The sequence below is a fragment of the Hyla sarda genome, chromosome 9, assembly GCF_029499605.1.
Source record: "Hyla sarda isolate aHylSar1 chromosome 9, aHylSar1.hap1, whole genome shotgun sequence".
Lineage (NCBI taxonomy): Eukaryota > Metazoa > Chordata > Amphibia > Anura > Hylidae > Hyla > Hyla sarda.
Window position 1 is genome coordinate 35,369,457 of NC_079197.1, and position 16,933 is coordinate 35,386,389.

General features: G+C 47.3%; 2 protein-coding genes across 3 annotated transcripts in view; one reads left to right on the forward strand and one right to left on the reverse strand.

The window, feature by feature from the left end:
• Positions 1-15,917, reverse strand: part of ZBTB26 (zinc finger and BTB domain containing 26) — a 23,088-nt gene extending 7,171 nt beyond the window's left edge. The window contains exon 1 of the mRNA XM_056538762.1: positions 15,823-15,917. The gene's annotated coding sequence lies outside the window, so the exon portion shown is untranslated. The remainder of the gene's footprint in view (positions 1-15,822) is intronic.
• FBXO4 (F-box protein 4) overlaps positions 1-16,933 on the forward strand; it is a 45,399-nt gene that overhangs the window by 4,511 nt on the left and 23,955 nt on the right. The window contains exon 1 of one of the 2 annotated variants that reach the window (XM_056538764.1): positions 14,969-15,263. The exons of the other annotated variant lie outside the window; for it this stretch is intronic. Coding sequence (XP_056394739.1) covers positions 15,084-15,263 — 180 coding nt within the window. The 5' untranslated portion in view covers positions 14,969-15,083. Of the gene's footprint in view, positions 1-14,968; positions 15,264-16,933 lie in introns of those variants that run through there. 2 annotated transcript variants of the gene reach the window in all.

The window sequence follows — 16,933 nt, forward strand, 5'->3', positions numbered from 1 at the left end:
CAGGCGATGACTTGTACATTGTCAGATAAGGCTACAGCTTCTAGTTGGCACATGGCCGTCAACATGATAGAAGATATTCACATCTTTATATGTTAGACTTTACTGTATTAAAATATTTAGTCGTCTTCTGTGTCTCCAGGTCCAGACTTGGAGGATGAAGTTGAGATGGTTTCTATAAGATCTGTCACCTAAACCCAAGGATCAGGTTTGTTGTCTAAGTGATGCTCATCTCTATAAGTCCAAGCTCTTCCTTGTCTCTGGTCCCAATGATCTTATGAAGTGTCTATTGTGGTAGTAGCAGATCTGTCCCCAGATCGTTTGTGTGGTGATGTACTCGAAGTATGGCTGTTTACAAGCAGTAATTCTTCTTTAACCAGAAAGTGGATCCTTTAATTCTTTTCTTTTACCACCAGAATAATCCCAACCATCGGCTCCAGGTCTCTCATTGAAGATTGCAGTTCAGTGTCTATTCTATTGAAGAAACATTCACCATCTCCCTTCAGCCACATAGATTGTGTGTTAGACAAAGAGCCACTTCAGAGATCTCCAGGTCCGGTTGTTGGTTTTCCTTCTGGCATGTAGAAAGGCGGTAATATTCAGCAATGCTATCTTCAGCCCTAAAATGGTATATACCTTCATCACTGAAGATGTGGTTGACTTTGTAGCAGTTTAACCGTATCAAAGAAATCCAGTCCTGATCCATACAAGAAACCAAAAATCAGTCCATTCTACAAGTGTATTATGATTCAGCAAAGCTTATCCTAGAATCTTAAAGCTACATAGTGGAAGATTGTTACGCCGAGCGCTCCGGGTCCCCGCTCTTCCCCGGAGCGCTCGCAGCATCCTCTCATTCGCAGCGCCCCGGTCAGACCTGCTTACCGGGTGCGCTGCAATATCTCTCCCAGCCGGGATGCGATTCGCGACGCAGGAGGCGCCCGCTCGCGATGCGCGTCCCGGCTCCTGTACCTGACCCGTTCCCCGTCTGTCTTGTCCCGGCGCGCGCGGCCCCGCTCCTTAGGGTGCGCGCGCGCCGGGTCTCTGCAATTTAAAGGGCCACTGCGCCACTGATGGGCGCAGCAGGCCTAATCAGTGTTATCACCCGTGCACTCTCTACTTATACCTCACTTCCCCTGCACTCCCTCGCCGGATCTTGTTGCCATTGTGCCAGTGAAAGCGGTCCCTTGTGTGTTCCTAGCCTGTGTTCCAGACCTCCTGCCGTTGCCCCTGACTACGATCCTTGCTGCCTGCCCTGACCTTCTGCTACGTCCGACCTTGCTCTTGTCTACTCCCTTGTACCGCGCCTATCTTCAGCAGTCAGAGAGGTTGAGCCGTTGCTGGTGGATACGACCTGGTTGCTACCGCCGCTGCAAGACCATCCCGCTTTGCGGCGGGCTCTGGTGAATACCAGTAGCAACTTAGAACCGGTCCACCAACACGGTCCACGCCAATCCCTCTCTGGCACAGAGGATCCACCTCCAGCCAGCCGAATCGTGACAGTAGATCCGGCCATGGATCCCGCTGAAGTCCCGCTGCCAGTTGTCGCCGACCTCACCACGGTGGTCGCCCAGCAGTCGCAACAGATAGCGCAACAAGGCCACCAGCTATCTCAACTGACCGTGATGCTACAGCAGCTATTACCACAGCTCCAGCAAGCTTCTCCTCCGCCAGCTCCTGCACCTCCTCCGCAGCGAGTGGCCGCTTCCAGCCTTCGATTATCCTTGCCGGATAAATTTGATGGGGACTCTAAGTTTTGTCGTGGTTTCCTTTCGCAATGTTCCCTGCACTTGGAGATGATGTCGGACCAGTTTCCTACTGAAAGGTCTAAGGTGGCTTTCGTAGTCAGCCTTCTGTCTGGGAAAGCTCTGTCATGGGCCACACCGCTCTGGGACCGCAATGACCCTGTCACTGCCTCTGTACACTCCTTCTTCACGGAGATTAGAAGTGTCTTTGAGGAACCTGCCCGAGCCTCTTCTGCTGAGACTGCCCTGCTGAACCTGGTCCAGGGTAATTCTTCTGTTGGCGAGTACGCCATCCAATTCCGTACTCTTGCCTCCGAGTTATCCTGGAATAATGAGGCCCTCTGCGCGACCTTTAAAAAAGGCCTATCCAGTAACATCAAAGATGTGCTGGCCGCACGAGAAATTCCTGCTAACCTGCATGAACTTATTCATCTTGCCACCCCCGCTGCCAGTTGTCGCCGACCTCACCACGGTGGTCGCCCAGCAGTCGCAACAGATAGCGCAACAAGGCCACCAGCTATCTCAACTGACCGTGATGCTACAGCAGCTATTACCACAGCTCCAGCAAGCTTCTCCTCCGCCAGCTCCTGCACCTCCTCCGCAGCGAGTGGCCGCTTCCAGCCTTCGATTATCCTTGCCGGATAAATTTGATGGGGACTCTAAGTTTTGTCGTGGTTTCCTTTCGCAATGTTCCCTGCACTTGGAGATGATGTCGGACCAGTTTCCTACTGAAAGGTCTAAGGTGGCTTTCGTAGTCAGCCTTCTGTCTGGGAAAGCTCTGTCATGGGCCACACCGCTCTGGGACCGCAATGACCCTGTCACTGCCTCTGTACACTCCTTCTTCACGGAGATTAGAAGTGTCTTTGAGGAACCTGCCCGAGCCTCTTCTGCTGAGACTGCCCTGCTGAACCTGGTCCAGGGTAATTCTTCTGTTGGCGAGTACGCCATCCAATTCCGTACTCTTGCCTCCGAGTTATCCTGGAATAATGAGGCCCTCTGCGCGACCTTTAAAAAAGGCCTATCCAGTAACATCAAAGATGTGCTGGCCGCACGAGAAATTCCTGCTAACCTGCATGAACTTATTCATCTTGCCACCCGCATTGACATGCGTTTTTCCGAAAGGCGTCAGGAGCTCCGCCAGGATATGGACTTTGTTCGCACGAGGCGGTTTCTCTCCCCGGCTCCTCTCTCCTCTGGTCCTCTGCAATCCGTTCCTGTGCCTCCCGCCGTGGAGGCTATGCAAGTTGACCGGTCTCGCCTGACACCTCAAGAGAGGACACGACGCCGCATGGAGAATCTTTGCCTGTACTGTGCCGGTACCGAACATTTCTTGAAGGATTGTCCTATCCGTCCTCCCCGCCAGGAAAGACGTACGCTGACTCCGCACAAAGGGGAGACAGCTCTTGATGTGAACTCTGCTTCTCCATGCCTTACTGTGCCTGTGTGGATATCTTCTTCTACCTTCTCCTTCTCTGCTATGGCCTTCTTGGATTCCGGATCTGCAGGAAATTTAATTTTGGCCTCTCTCATCAACAGGTTCAACATCCCGGTGACCAGTCTCGCCAGACCCCTCTACATCAATTCTGTTAACAATGAAACATTGGACTGTACCGTGCGTTACCGCACGGAACCTCTCCTAATGTGCATCGGACCCCATCACGAAAAAATTGAATTTTTGGTCCTCTCTAACTGCACTTCAGAAATTCTTCTTGGATTACCGTGGCTTCAACGCCATTCCCCAACCCTTGATTGGTCCACAGGAGAAATCAAGAACTGGGGTACTTCTTGTCACAAGGACTGTCTTAAACCGGTTCCCAGTACTCACAGTCGTGACCCTGTGGTTCCCCCGGTATCTGGTCTTCCTAAGGCCTATCTGGACTATGCTGATGTTTTTTGCAAAAAACAAGCAGAGACTTTGCCTCCTCACAGGCCTTATGACTGTCCTATTGACCTCCTCCCGGGTACTACTCCACCCCGGGGCAGAATCTATCCTCTGTCTGCTCCAGAAACCCAAGCCATGTTGGAGTACATCCAGGAGAATTTAAAAAAAGGTGTTTATCTGCAAGTCCTCCTCTCCTGCCGGAGCTGGATTTTTTTTTGTGTCCAAAAAAGATGGCTCCCTACGCCCTTGCATTGATTACCGCGGACTTAATAAAATCACGGTAAAAAACCGCTACCCCTTACCCCTTATCTCGGAACTCTTTGATCGTCTACAAGGCGCCCACATCTTTACCAAGCTGGACTTAAGAGATGCTTATAATCTCATCCGCATCAGGGAGGGGGACGAATGGAAGACGGCATTTAACACCAGAGATGAACACTTTGAGTATCTGGTCATGCCCTTTGGCCTGTGCAACGCCCCTGCCGTCTTCCAAGACTTTGTTAATGAAATTTTTCGTGATCTCCTATATACCTGTGTTGTGGTTTACCTGGACGATATTCTGATTTTTTCTGCCAACTTAGAAGAACACCGCCAGCATGTCCGCATGGTTCTTCAGAAACTTCGGGACAATCAACTTTATGCCAAAATGGAAAAATGTCTTTTTGAATGTCAATCCCTTCCTTTCCTAGGATACTTGGTCTCTGGCCAGGGACTACAAATGGACCCAGATAAACTATCTGCCGTGTTAGATTGGCCACGCCCCTCCGGACTCCGTGCTATCCAACGTTTTTTGGGGTTTGCCAATTATTACAGACAATTCATTCCACACTTCTCCACTATTGTGGCCCCTATCGTGGCTCTAACCAAGAAAAATGCCAATCCTAAGTCCTGGTCTCCCCAAGCGGAAGACGCATTTAAACATCTCAAGTCTGCCTTTTCTTCTGCTCCCGTGCTCTCCAGACCTGACCCATCTAAACCCTTCCTATTGGAGGTAGATGCCTCCTCAGTGGGAGCTGGAGCAGTTCTTCTACAAAAAAATTCTTCCGGGCATGCTGTTACTTGTGTTTTTTTTTCTAGGACCTTCTCTCCGGTGGAGAAAAACTATTCCATTGGTGATCGAGAACTACTGGCCATTAAATTGGCACTTGAGGAATGGAGGCACCTGCTAGAGGGATCAAAATATCCAGTTACTATATACACTGACCACAAGAATCTCTCCTATCTCCAGTCTGCCCAATGACTGAACCCTCGCCAGGCTAGGTGGTCGTTGTTCTTTGCCCGTTTTAACTTTGAAATCCATTTTCGCCCTGCTGACAAGAACACTAGGGCCGATGCCCTCTCTCGTTCTTCTGATGCCTCTGAAGTAGAAGCCTCTCCGCAACACATCATTCCTCCGGACTGTCTGATCTCCACTTCTCCAGCTTCCATCAGGCAAACTCCTCCAGGGAAGACCTTCGTTTCTCCATGCCAGCATCTCGGGATTCTCAAGTGGGGACACTCCTCCCACCTCGCAGGCCATGCGGGCATCAAAAAATCCTTTCAACTCATCTCTCGATTTTATTGGTGGCCGACTCTGGAGACTGATGTTGTTGATTTTGTGCGGGCCTGTACTGTCTGTGCCCGGGATAAGACTCCTCGCCAGAAGCCTGCTGGTCTCCTTCATCCTCTGCCTGTTCCTGAACAGCCTTGGTCACAGATTGGTATGGACTTTATTACGGACTTGCCCTCATCCCGTGGCAACACCGTTGTTTGGGTGGTTGTTGATCGATTCTCCAAGATGGCACATTTTATTCCTCTTCCTGGCCTTCCTTCAGCGCCTCAGTTGGCAAAGCAATTTTTTATACACATTTTTCGCCTTCACGGTTTGCCCACGCATATCGTCTCGGATAGAGGCGTCCAATTCGTGTCTAAATTCTGGAGGGCCCTCTGTAAACAGCTCAAGATCAAATTAAACTTCTCTTCTTCTTATCATCCCCAATCCAATGGGCAAGTAGAAAGAATTAATCAGGTCCTGGGTGACTATTTATGGCATTTTGTTTCCTCCCGCCAGGATGATTGGGCAGATCTTCTACCATGGGCCGAATTCTCATACAACTTCAGAGTCTCCGAATCTTCTGCTAAATCCCCATTTTTTGTGGTGTACGGCCGTCACTCTCTTCCTCCCCTCCCTACTCCCTTGCCCTCTGGTTTGCCCGCTGTGGATGAAGTGACCCGTGATCTTTCCACCATATGGAAAGAGACCCAAAATTCTCTTTTACAGGCTTCATCCCGGATGAAAAAATTTGCTGATAAAAAAAGAAGAACTCCCCCCATTTTTGCTCCCGGAGACAAGGTATGGCTCTCCGCTAAGTATGTCCGCTTTCATGTCCCCAGTTACAAACTGGGACCATGCTATCTTGGTCCTTTTAAAATTTTGTGCCAGATTAACCCTGTCTCTTACAAACTCCTTCTTCCTCCTTCTCTCCCTATTCCCAATGCCTTCCATGTTTCTCTCCTTAAACCACTCATCCTTAACCGCTTCTCTCCCAAAGTTGTTTCTCCTACTCCTGTTTCCGGTTCGTCTGACGTCTTCTCTGTGAAGGAGATTCTAGCCTCCAAGATTGTCAGAGGTAAAAAAAAATTTTTGGGTGGATTTTGAGAACTGTGGCCCAGAGGAGAGATCTTGGGAACCTGAGGACAACGTCCTAGACAAAAGTCTTATCCTCAGGTTCTCAGGCTCTAAGAAGAGGGGGAGACCCAAGGGGGGGGGGTACTGTTACGCCGAGCGCTCGCAGCATCCTCTCATTCGCAGCGCCCCGGTAAGAACTGCTGACCGGGTGCGCTGCAATATCTCTCCCAGCCGGGATGCGATTCGCGACGCGGGAGGCGCCCGCTCGCGATGCGCGTCCCGGCTCCCGTACCTGACCCGTTCCCCATCTGTCTTGTCCCGGCGCGCGCGGCCCTGCTCCTTAGGGCGCGCGCGCCGGGTCTCTGCAATTTACAGGGCCACTGCGCCACTGATTGGCGCAGCAGGCCTAATCAGTGTTATCACCTGTGCACTCCCTACTTATACCTCACTTCCCCTGCACTCCCTCGCCGGATCTTGTTGCCATTGTGCCAGTGAAAGCGGTCCCTTGTGTGTTCCTAGCCTGTGTTCCAGACCTCCTGCCGTTGCCCCTGACTACGATCCTTGCTGCCTGCCCTGACCTTCTGCTACATCCGACCTTGCTCTTGTCTACTTCCTTGTACCGCGCCTATCTTCAGCAGTCAGAGAGGTTGAGCCGTTGCTGGTGGATACGACCTGGTTGCTACCGCCGCTGCAAGACCATCCCGCTTTGCGGCGGGCTCTGGTGAATACCAGTAGCAACTTAGAACCGGTCCACCAACACGGTCCACGCCAATCCCTCTCTGGCACAGAGGATCCACCTCCAGCCAGCCGAATCGTGACAAAGATCTTATGTGACAGAACCTCTTACTTGAAGTTGACTTGAACCTCTTACTTCCAGTAGATTGAAGAATCTAGAAGATCCGGAAATAGTCTGGGGCCTCTGAGTTCAACCGGTTATTGGAGAGGTTGCCCCTCCGCAGGATGCCGATCAACCAGGGCGAGATGTTCTGTTAGTGAAATTGTTTTCCACCAATGTTCTTCATTAAGAAATCTTACAGAAGACCCCACTGAGTCCATCGTGATGGTCATCCTTTCTGGTTTCCACTGAATCCATTGTGATGGTCGTCCTGTCTGGTTTCCACTGTATCCATTGTGATGGTCGTCCTGTCTGGTTTCCACTGTATCCATCGTGATGGTCGTCCTGTCTGGTTTCCACTGTATCCATCGTGATGGTCTTCCTGTCTGGTTTCCACTGTATCCATTGTGATGGTCATCCTGTCTGGTTTCCACTGTATCCATTATGATGGTCATCCTGTCTGCTTTTCAGTATATGGTTTTTCAAACCATAATGTATTGGAGAGAGAATTCTCTACGCTTCTTCTTCACCAAGATTTTTGCTGTAGACAAGATATCTATTATCTTTGCAACTTGCTTCAATTGATTAATAGTCAAAAAATCCCTTCATGGTTGATCCCTTGCTAAGGAGATTCAGCGACACTTAAGTCTCCATTAGGAATTGTTTTCCTTTCTTGAAGAACCATCTGTCATACAATGACTACAGAATGTGAAGTCTCCATGTTTTCTCATCACCTTATGGAATCTTGTGAACAAATTGTATTTGATTTCTCCTGAGAATTCCTTTTGTTCTGAAAATGATCTACCAGAAGGATAGAAGAAATGGTCGCCTTACTTCATATATCCCAGGCCGCTGCCAGAGGGTGAAGTTCTTGGACTAGTCCCTGTACTGTACCTGAAGGCTCCTATTACAGAACAGAAGAAAATCCTCATTGGGTGTTAGGAGGCTCTTTCCTTGTTCTAAACAAAGCATTGACTAGCTGAGATCAGCAAATTTTTGTCCTGCCTGGCCAGAGTAGGTTGAAGTTCATACATTTGAGATGGAATTAGTTTTCTTCCATCTCTTGGATTTGAGCAAAAGAAACAGAATTTTTTCTTTTTTCCAGATTCTTCAGATTGTTCTGCCAGTTTGACTTCTTCCTTACCGGCAAGGAGGGTCCAATTTTTGAGTCTGTAATGCAGCCTCCTGGTCCACACTGTTATCGTGTGAAATTCTCGAGTATAGGCTTAGAATTCAGCCTTTGATGCTATTGTCATTTAATATTTACCCTCCCTATGAATTCTATTTTAGATCCCATTGGTGTGTGCTGCCTTAGGACGAATAGGAAAAACAAAATTGTTCTTACCTGTAATTTTGATTTCATTGAGTCCTAAGGCAGCACACAAATACCCTCACCATACTATTTTTTTTTTTTATGGAATTCGTCTCTATTTTAATACACAGGTGTGATCTGTAGGAGAGGGTTCTTATCAGGTGAGCAATTAACTATGCTTATTTCTTGATTATCTTGCTAGGTGGACGGTCCTAGGGTGGAGTCTGGAGGATGAAATATCCCATTGGTGTGTGCTGCCTTAGGACTCAAGGAAATCAAAATTACAGGTAAGAACAATTTTGTTTGTATACCATATACACACAGCACTCTACTGTATACCATATACACACAGCTCTGCACTGTATACCATATACACACAGCTCTGCCCTGTATACCATATACACACAGCTCTGCCCTGTATACCATATACACACAGCTCTGCCCTGTATACCATATACACACAGCTCTGCCCTGTATACCATATACACACACAGCTCTGCCCTGTATACCATATACACACACAGCTCTGCCCTGTATACCATATACACACACAGCTCTGCCCTGTATACCATATACACACACAGCTCTGCCCTGTATACCATATACACACACGACTCTGCCCTGTATACCATACACACACGACTCTGCCCTGTATACCATACACACACGACTCTGCCCTGTATACCATACACACACGACTCTGCCCTGTATACCATACACACACGACTCTGCCCTGTATACCATACACACACGACTCTGCCCTGTATACCATACACACACGACTCTGCCCTGTATACCATACACACACGACTCTGCCCTGTATATCATACGCACACGGCTCTGCACTGTATACCATACGCACACGGCTCTGCACTGTATACCATACGCACACAGCTCTGCACTGTATACCATACGCACACAGCTCTGCACTGTATACCATACCCACACAGCTCTGCACTGTATACCATACCCACACAGCTCTGCACTGTATACCATACCCACACAGCTCTGCCCTGTATACCATACCCACACAGCTCTGCCCTGTATACCATATACACACACAGCTCTGCACTGTATACCATATCCACACACAGCTCTGCCCTGTATACCATATCCACACACAGCTCTGCCCTGTATACCATATCCACACACAGCTCTGCCCTGTATACCATACACACACACAGCTCTGCCCTGTATACCATACACACACACAGCTCTGCCCTGTATACCATACACACACACAGCTCTGCCCTGTATACCATACACACACACAGCTCTGCCCTGTATACCATACACACACAGCTCTGCCCTGTATACCATACACACACACAGCTCTGCCCTGTATACCATACACACACACAGCTCTGCCCTGTATACCATACACACACACAGCTCTGCCCTGTATACCATATACACACACACACACCTCTGCCCTGTATACCATATACACACAGCTCTGCACTGTATACCATATACACACACACACACACAACTCTGCCCTGTATACCATATACACACAACTCTACCCTGTATACCATATATATACACACACACACACAACTCTGCCCTGTATACCATATACACATACACAACTCTGCCCTGTATACCATATACACACACACACCTCTGCCCTGTATACCATATACACACAGCTCTGCACTGTATACCATATACACACACACACAACTCTGCCCTGTATACCATATACACACAACTCTACCCTGTATACCATATATACACACATACACAACTCTGCCCTGTATACCACATACACACAACTCTGCCCTGTATACCACATACACACAGCTCTGCCCTGTATACCACATACACACACACACAGCCCCCATAGTGCCAGAACAATGGACTTCCCCCCCCCCCCACATGTGACCCCCATTTTGGAAACTATACCCCTCACGTAATGTAATAAGGGGTACAGTGAGCATTTACGCCCCACAGGTGTCTGACAGATTTTTGGAATAGTGATCCGTGAAAATGAAAAATTTAATTTTTCATTTGCACAGCCCACTGTTCCAAAGATCTGTCAAATGCCAGTGGGGAGTAAATGCTCACTGCACCCCTTATTAAATTCTGTGAGGGGTGTAGTTTCCAAAATGGGGTCACATGTGGGGGGGGGGGGTCCACTGTTCTGGCACCATGGGGGGCTTTGTAAAAGCACATGGCCCCTGACTACCATTCCAAACGAATTCGCTTTCCAAAAGCTCAATGGTGCACCTTCTCTTCTGAGCATTGTAGTGCGCCAGCAGAGCATTTTACGTCCTAACATGGGGTATTTCCATACTCAGAAGAGATGGTGTTACAAACTTTGGGGAGCATTTTCTCCCATTACCTTTTGTAAAAATGGTAAATTTGGGGGGGAAAACTGCACTTTAGTGAAAAAAAAATATATTTTTTTTTCATTTACACATCCGATTTTAACAAAAAGTTGTTAAACACCGGTGAGGTGTTAAGGCTCACTGGACCCCTTGTTACGTGCCTTGAGGGGTGTAGTTTCCAAAATGGTATGCCATGTGTTTTTTTTTTTTTTTCTGCTGTTCTGGCACCATAGGGGCTTCCTAAATGTGACATGCCCCCCAAAAAACATTTCTTCAAAATTCACTCTCCAAAATCCCATTGTCGCTCCTTCCCTTCTAAGCCCTCTACTGCGCCCGCCGAACACTTGACATACACATATGAGGTATTTCCTTAATTGAGAGAAATTGGGTTACAAATTTTGGGGGGCTTTTTCTGATATTACCTCTTGTAATATTTAAAAAACTGGGTCTACAAGAACATGCGAGTGTAAAAAATGAAGATTTTGAATTTTCTACTTCACTTTGCTGCTATTCCCGTGAAACACCTAAAGGGTTAACACAGTTACTGAATGTCAATTTGGATACTTTAAGGGGTGCAGTTTTTATAATAGGGTAATTTGTGGGGTATTTCTTATATGAAGGCCCTTCAAATCCACTTCAAAACTGAACTGGTCCCTGAAAAATTCTGATTTTGAAAAATTTGTGAAAAATTGGCAAATTGCTGCTGATCTTTGAAGCCCTCTGATGTCTTCCAAAAGAAAAAACATGTCAAATTTATGATGCAAATATAAAGTAAACATATTTGTATTTGTGAAAAAATATATAATTTATTTGGTATGTCTATTTTCCTTACAAGCAGAGAGTTTCAAAGTTAGAAAAATGCAACATTTTAACATTTTTCATCAGATTTTGAAATTTTTCACCAAGAAATGATGCAAGTATCGACGAAAATTTACCACTACCATAAAGTAGAATATGTCACAAAAAACAGCGTGCGGCACTGATCGTTGTGTCGGGCGCAGTTAACCCTTCAGATGCGGCGATCAAAGTTGACCGCCGCATCTGAAAACGAAAGTAAACGCTTCCCGGCAGCTCAGTCGGGCTGATCGGGACATCGCAACAAAATCGCGATGTTCCGATCAGCTGCGACGCAGGTCTCCTTACCTGACTCCGCGGCGTCCGATCGTCGATTGATTGCTCCAAGCCTGAGCTACAGGCTTGAGCAATCGAGCCCCTATCTCGCTGATCCGTGCAGAGCTATGGCTTTGCAAGGATCAGCATAGGAGGTCAGTGTGGGCAGTGTTATAGGTCACAATGGGATAACAATGATCAGTATAAGAGATCAGTGTGTGCAGTGTTATAGGTCGTCCCTATGGGAGCTATAGCACTGTGAAAAAAAAAAAAGTTAACAAAGGTCATTTAACCCCTTCCCTAATAAAAGTTCAAATCACCCCTCTTTTCCCATAAAAAAAAAAACTTTGTAAATAAAAATAAACATATGTGGTATCGGTCACGTGTGTAAATGTCCAAACTATAAAAATATATAATTAATTAAACCGCACGGTCAATAGCGTACGCGCAAAAAAATTCCAAAGTCCAAATTAACGTATTTTTGGTCACTTTTTATATCATGAAAAAATGAATAAAAAGCGATCGATAAGTCAGATCAATACGAAAAAATTGTACTAGGGGTCAGAAGATGAGAATTTTAAACGTATAAATTTTCCTGCATGTAGTTATGATTTTTTCCAGAAGTACGACAAAATCAAAGCTATATAAGTAGGGGATTATTTTAATCGTATGGACCTACAGAATAAAGAGAAGGTGTAATTTTTACTGAAAAATGTACTTCATAGAAACGGAAGCCCCCAAAAGTTACAAAATGGCGTTTTTTCTTCAATTTCGTCGCACAATGAATTTTTTTTTCCGTTTCGCTGTAGATTTTTGGGTAAAATGACTGATGTCACTGCAAAGTAGAATTGGTGGCGCAAAAAATAAGCCACCATGGATTTTTAGGTGCAAAATTGAAAGGTTATGATTTTTAAAAGGTGAGACGGAAAAAACGAAAGTGCAAAAACCCCTCAGTCCTTAAGGAGTTAAATAGAAGTAATTTACAAATCTGTTTAACTTTCGATTTAAATTTTATTTTTTTCCACTGGAGTACCCCTAAGCCTTTAGTTACACCCCTCCATACATTAAATGGGTTGTCCAGGAATTTCTTCCAAAAACAGCGAAATCGCTGTCCTCAAGTTGTGTGGTATGGGCTCTATTCAATTCAATGGAATTGAGCTTCAATACCTGAGGGCAGGGGTGGTGTTGTTTTTGGAAAAACCCTTTAATACTAATCTAAAATTAAAGGGGTACTCCGGCGCTTAGACATCTTATCCCCTATCCAAAGGATAGGGGATAAGATGCCTAATCGCGGTGGTCCCGGCGCTGGGGACCCCGTGATCTTGCACGCAGCACCCCAGTTAAAATCAGTCCCCGGAGCATGTTCACTCCGGGTCTGATTACCGGCGACCACAGGACAGGCGGCGTGTGACGTCATGCCTCCGCCCTGTGTGACCTCACGCTCCGCCCCTCAATGCAAGCCTATGGGAGGGGGCGTGACTGATTTTAACTGGGGTGCTGTGTGCAAGATCACGGGGGTCCCCAGCGGCGGGACCCCCGTGATCAGGCATCTTATCCCCTATCAAATGAGCTGTCACACCCCCTCCCATAGGCTTGCCTTGAGGGGCGGAGCGTGAAGTCACATGCGGGCGGAGGCGAGACGTCACACGCCGCCTGCCCCGTGGTCGCCGGTAATCAGACCCAGAGCGAACATGCTCCGGGGACTGATTTTAACTGGGGCGCTGCGTGCAAGATCACGGGGGTCCCCAGCGGCGGGACCCCCGCGATCAGGCCTCTTATCCCCTATCCTTTGGATATGGGATAAGATGTCTAAGCGCCGGAGTACCCCTTTAAGGCTCGGTTCACACAACGTTCCAACCCCTGTTAATTGTATCTGGCGGAATCCCGGTGAAAAATCGTCGGGATGCTGACATATACTGTTAATGGGAGTAGCAGACCCCATTCACTTCTAGGACCAGACTGTTACCTAGTGACACCCTTTGGGACATAGGCATTATTTTAAGCGGATTCAAAAGCGGGGACCATTGCGCTTTTTAAATAGTGCCTACTTCCCATAAGGAGGTGTGCTGCTCCAATGTTGGCTTCCCATTTTCGGCGGGATGCTGACAGATACGGTTTATGGGGCAGGAACTTAGTGTGAACCTAGCCTACAGGGTTATGCAGGATTATAAAAACATAGCTGCTTTTGTTCGGAAACAGCGCCCCTCTTGTTCTCAGGTTGTATGTAGTATTGCAGCTCAGTTTCTTTGAAGTGAATGGAACAAAACTGGAGCAGGGGCGATGCTGCTTTTGTAAGAAAACGGTTATGGTTTTCCTAATCCTGGAGAACCCCTTTAACCTGAGCCCCCTCATGCCCTCCTCAAGCTATGTGCAGCTACAAATGAGCAGTGTTCAGGGCCAGCTCCACCTACAGGCAAAATTATCAGCCTCTTGATGGGGGCGCCATTCTGCCCTCCACAAGAAATGTATTTCTCCAGGTCCTGACAGCCGCTAAGCTGTTACCCCAGTAGTAAGATGATTACATGAGGAGGGAGGTTGTTAGTGTTTTACCCCAGTAGTAAGGAGATTACAGGAGGAGGAGGTTTGTTACAGTGTGTCACCCCAGAAGTAAGGTGATTACATGAGGAGGGAGTTTGTTACGGTGTTTTACCCCAGTAGTAAGGGGATTACATGAGGAGGGAGTTTGTTACGGTGTTTGACCCCAGTAGTAAGGAGATTACATGAGTAGGGGGTTTATTACAGTGTGTCACCCCAGAAGTAAGGTGATTTTATGAGGAGGAAGTTTGTTACAGTGTGTCACCCCAGAAATAAGGAGATTACATGAGGTGGGGGTTTGTTACAGTGTGTCATCCCAGTAGTAAGGTGGGGCGTGTCAATGGGACAAGACAAGGGGGCGGCAAAATTAGCTTTTGCCTAGGGTGACAAAAATCCTTGCACCAGCCCTGGCAGTGTTATATGTTGGGACTTGTAGTCCCACACTGCAGCAGAGGAGGCACATGCTGTGACTTCCGACATTACAGCTCCAAGTTTAACCCTTACTCCCTCCCACAGACATCATTTGTTTTGGTCACGTGATCTGCAGTTTGCACTTGGTTGCTAAGTACACTACTTTAGTTTCTAAGAACAGGTCACATGACGAGGAAGTAAAATTCCTGGGAAGGGGCGTAGATGTGATGATGCTGGAAGTGGCTGCTCACCAGGAAGTCATTCCTCGCATGTCATAGTGCTGTGTGACAGACTATACCAGGGACAGAGGGCGGCAGCATGGCTGAGGGGGGCGCTGTGCCAGCAGTGGAGTGGAGTCGGCTTGAAGCTGCTATAATCAATGGGTTCAGACAACTGAGAGATCGATACCTGCACAGTGTGAAGGGTCGGGGGGCGCTGGATGATGGGAGTGATGGTCTGGAGCAGGGCGATAGTCACAGTCGTTTGGACACGTTACCAGTAAGTGACTCGATTCCCCAATATATGCAACATCCATTTATACAAATACACCTTGAAATATGCTAAGATTATTGACAGAGGTGCATGTGTGGCTACTGCCAGACCCCCCAAAAGCTGAAGGCTGTCAGGGCATGCTGAGCATTGTAGTTTTGCAACAGCTGGAGAGCCACAGGTTGGAGAACACTGCTTTGGATTGTAACGTAACATATTGTGGTAGAGGGTGTAAATGCAAAGGGCAGTTGTAATTACCCTTAGGGCAGATGGCATTAACCCCTTGTATTTGTGATGCCAGGGCATGGTTTATCCTCAATACCACCCAAAGGCACGGGGGCAATAATGACTCCGACGCCAAGTTACGGACAACTGTAGCTTTACAGAGGTTAGACAGGTGGAAGAGTCTATACAGTTCAGCCAGGACCCAAGGAGGTGACCAGTGACTTCAGAGACCTTAAGGGCTTGCTGGGACTTGTAGTAGAGGTGGACAATATAGTGCAGGCCACATTGACTAGACAGATGACTTTGACTTGTCTGACTTGTGACTGACAAGACTGTGACTTACTTGCAGGTTTGTAGCTGCAGACTGGACTTGAGGCCTCCTATGACTCTGGACACACACTTAGGCAAGACTTGATTGGACCTCAGCACAGACTAAGAGCGTGCAGAGGCTCCACCCAGGGCTTATATGGGGGAGGCTCTGGTGGGGTCCCATTGGTCACCCCTAGGTCACCTGGTCACTGATATATCCTGGATAACAATCACATGACAAATCACATGGTAAACAGTCTTAAAGGTATAACACTCTTACATATATAACATAGGGATTATATACAATCACAATTAACGGGGGGGGGGGGGGGGGGAGGGGCAGGGGAGGCTGCCTGATGGGGCAGCAAGGGTACAGGGTAACACCTCCCGTACGGGGCCACCACAATATCATGTAACATTGAGGTCAGGACACTGCCATCAGGGCATTCTGGGCATTGTAGTTGTTTAGCAGCTTGAGAGCCACAGGTTGGTGGCTGTATAGGTGGTATTATACACCTTACCAGCTCTCAAAAATGTATCCAGATTATTCGGACAAATGTTGGCGCGCTAATACACAATTGGGCACCTTACTACACATATTGGGCACCTTACTACACATATTTGGCACCTTACTTCACGATTTGATTTTGAATCAGATTATGGGGTACACCTTTCCCTGGGGTCCAGAGGTGGCATTATTGCATTTAGATCTGGGAGAAATCTTTTCGGATGTAACTACTCTAGTTCATATACTTATACCTTCAAAACCAGCAGTAGCAGCTAAGTGGAAAAGTAAGGAGGTACCTGATATTCAGCACATTATTAATACAGTTCAACTTAACTTTAACATGGAGCGATCCATTGCATCTGTTACAAACCATTTAAAGGGGTATTCCAGGAAAATACTTTTTTTTTATATATATCAACTGGCTCCAGAAAGTTATACAGATTTGTAAATTACTTGTATTAAAAAATCTTAATCCTTCCAGTACTTATCAACTGCTGAAGTTGAGTTGTTCTTTTCCGTCTGACAACAGTGCTCTGTGCTGACACCTCTGCTTGTCCAGAGTAGGAGCAAATCCCCATAGCAAACCTCTAATGCTTCGGACAGTTCCTGAGACAAGCAGAGGTGTTGGCAGAGAGCA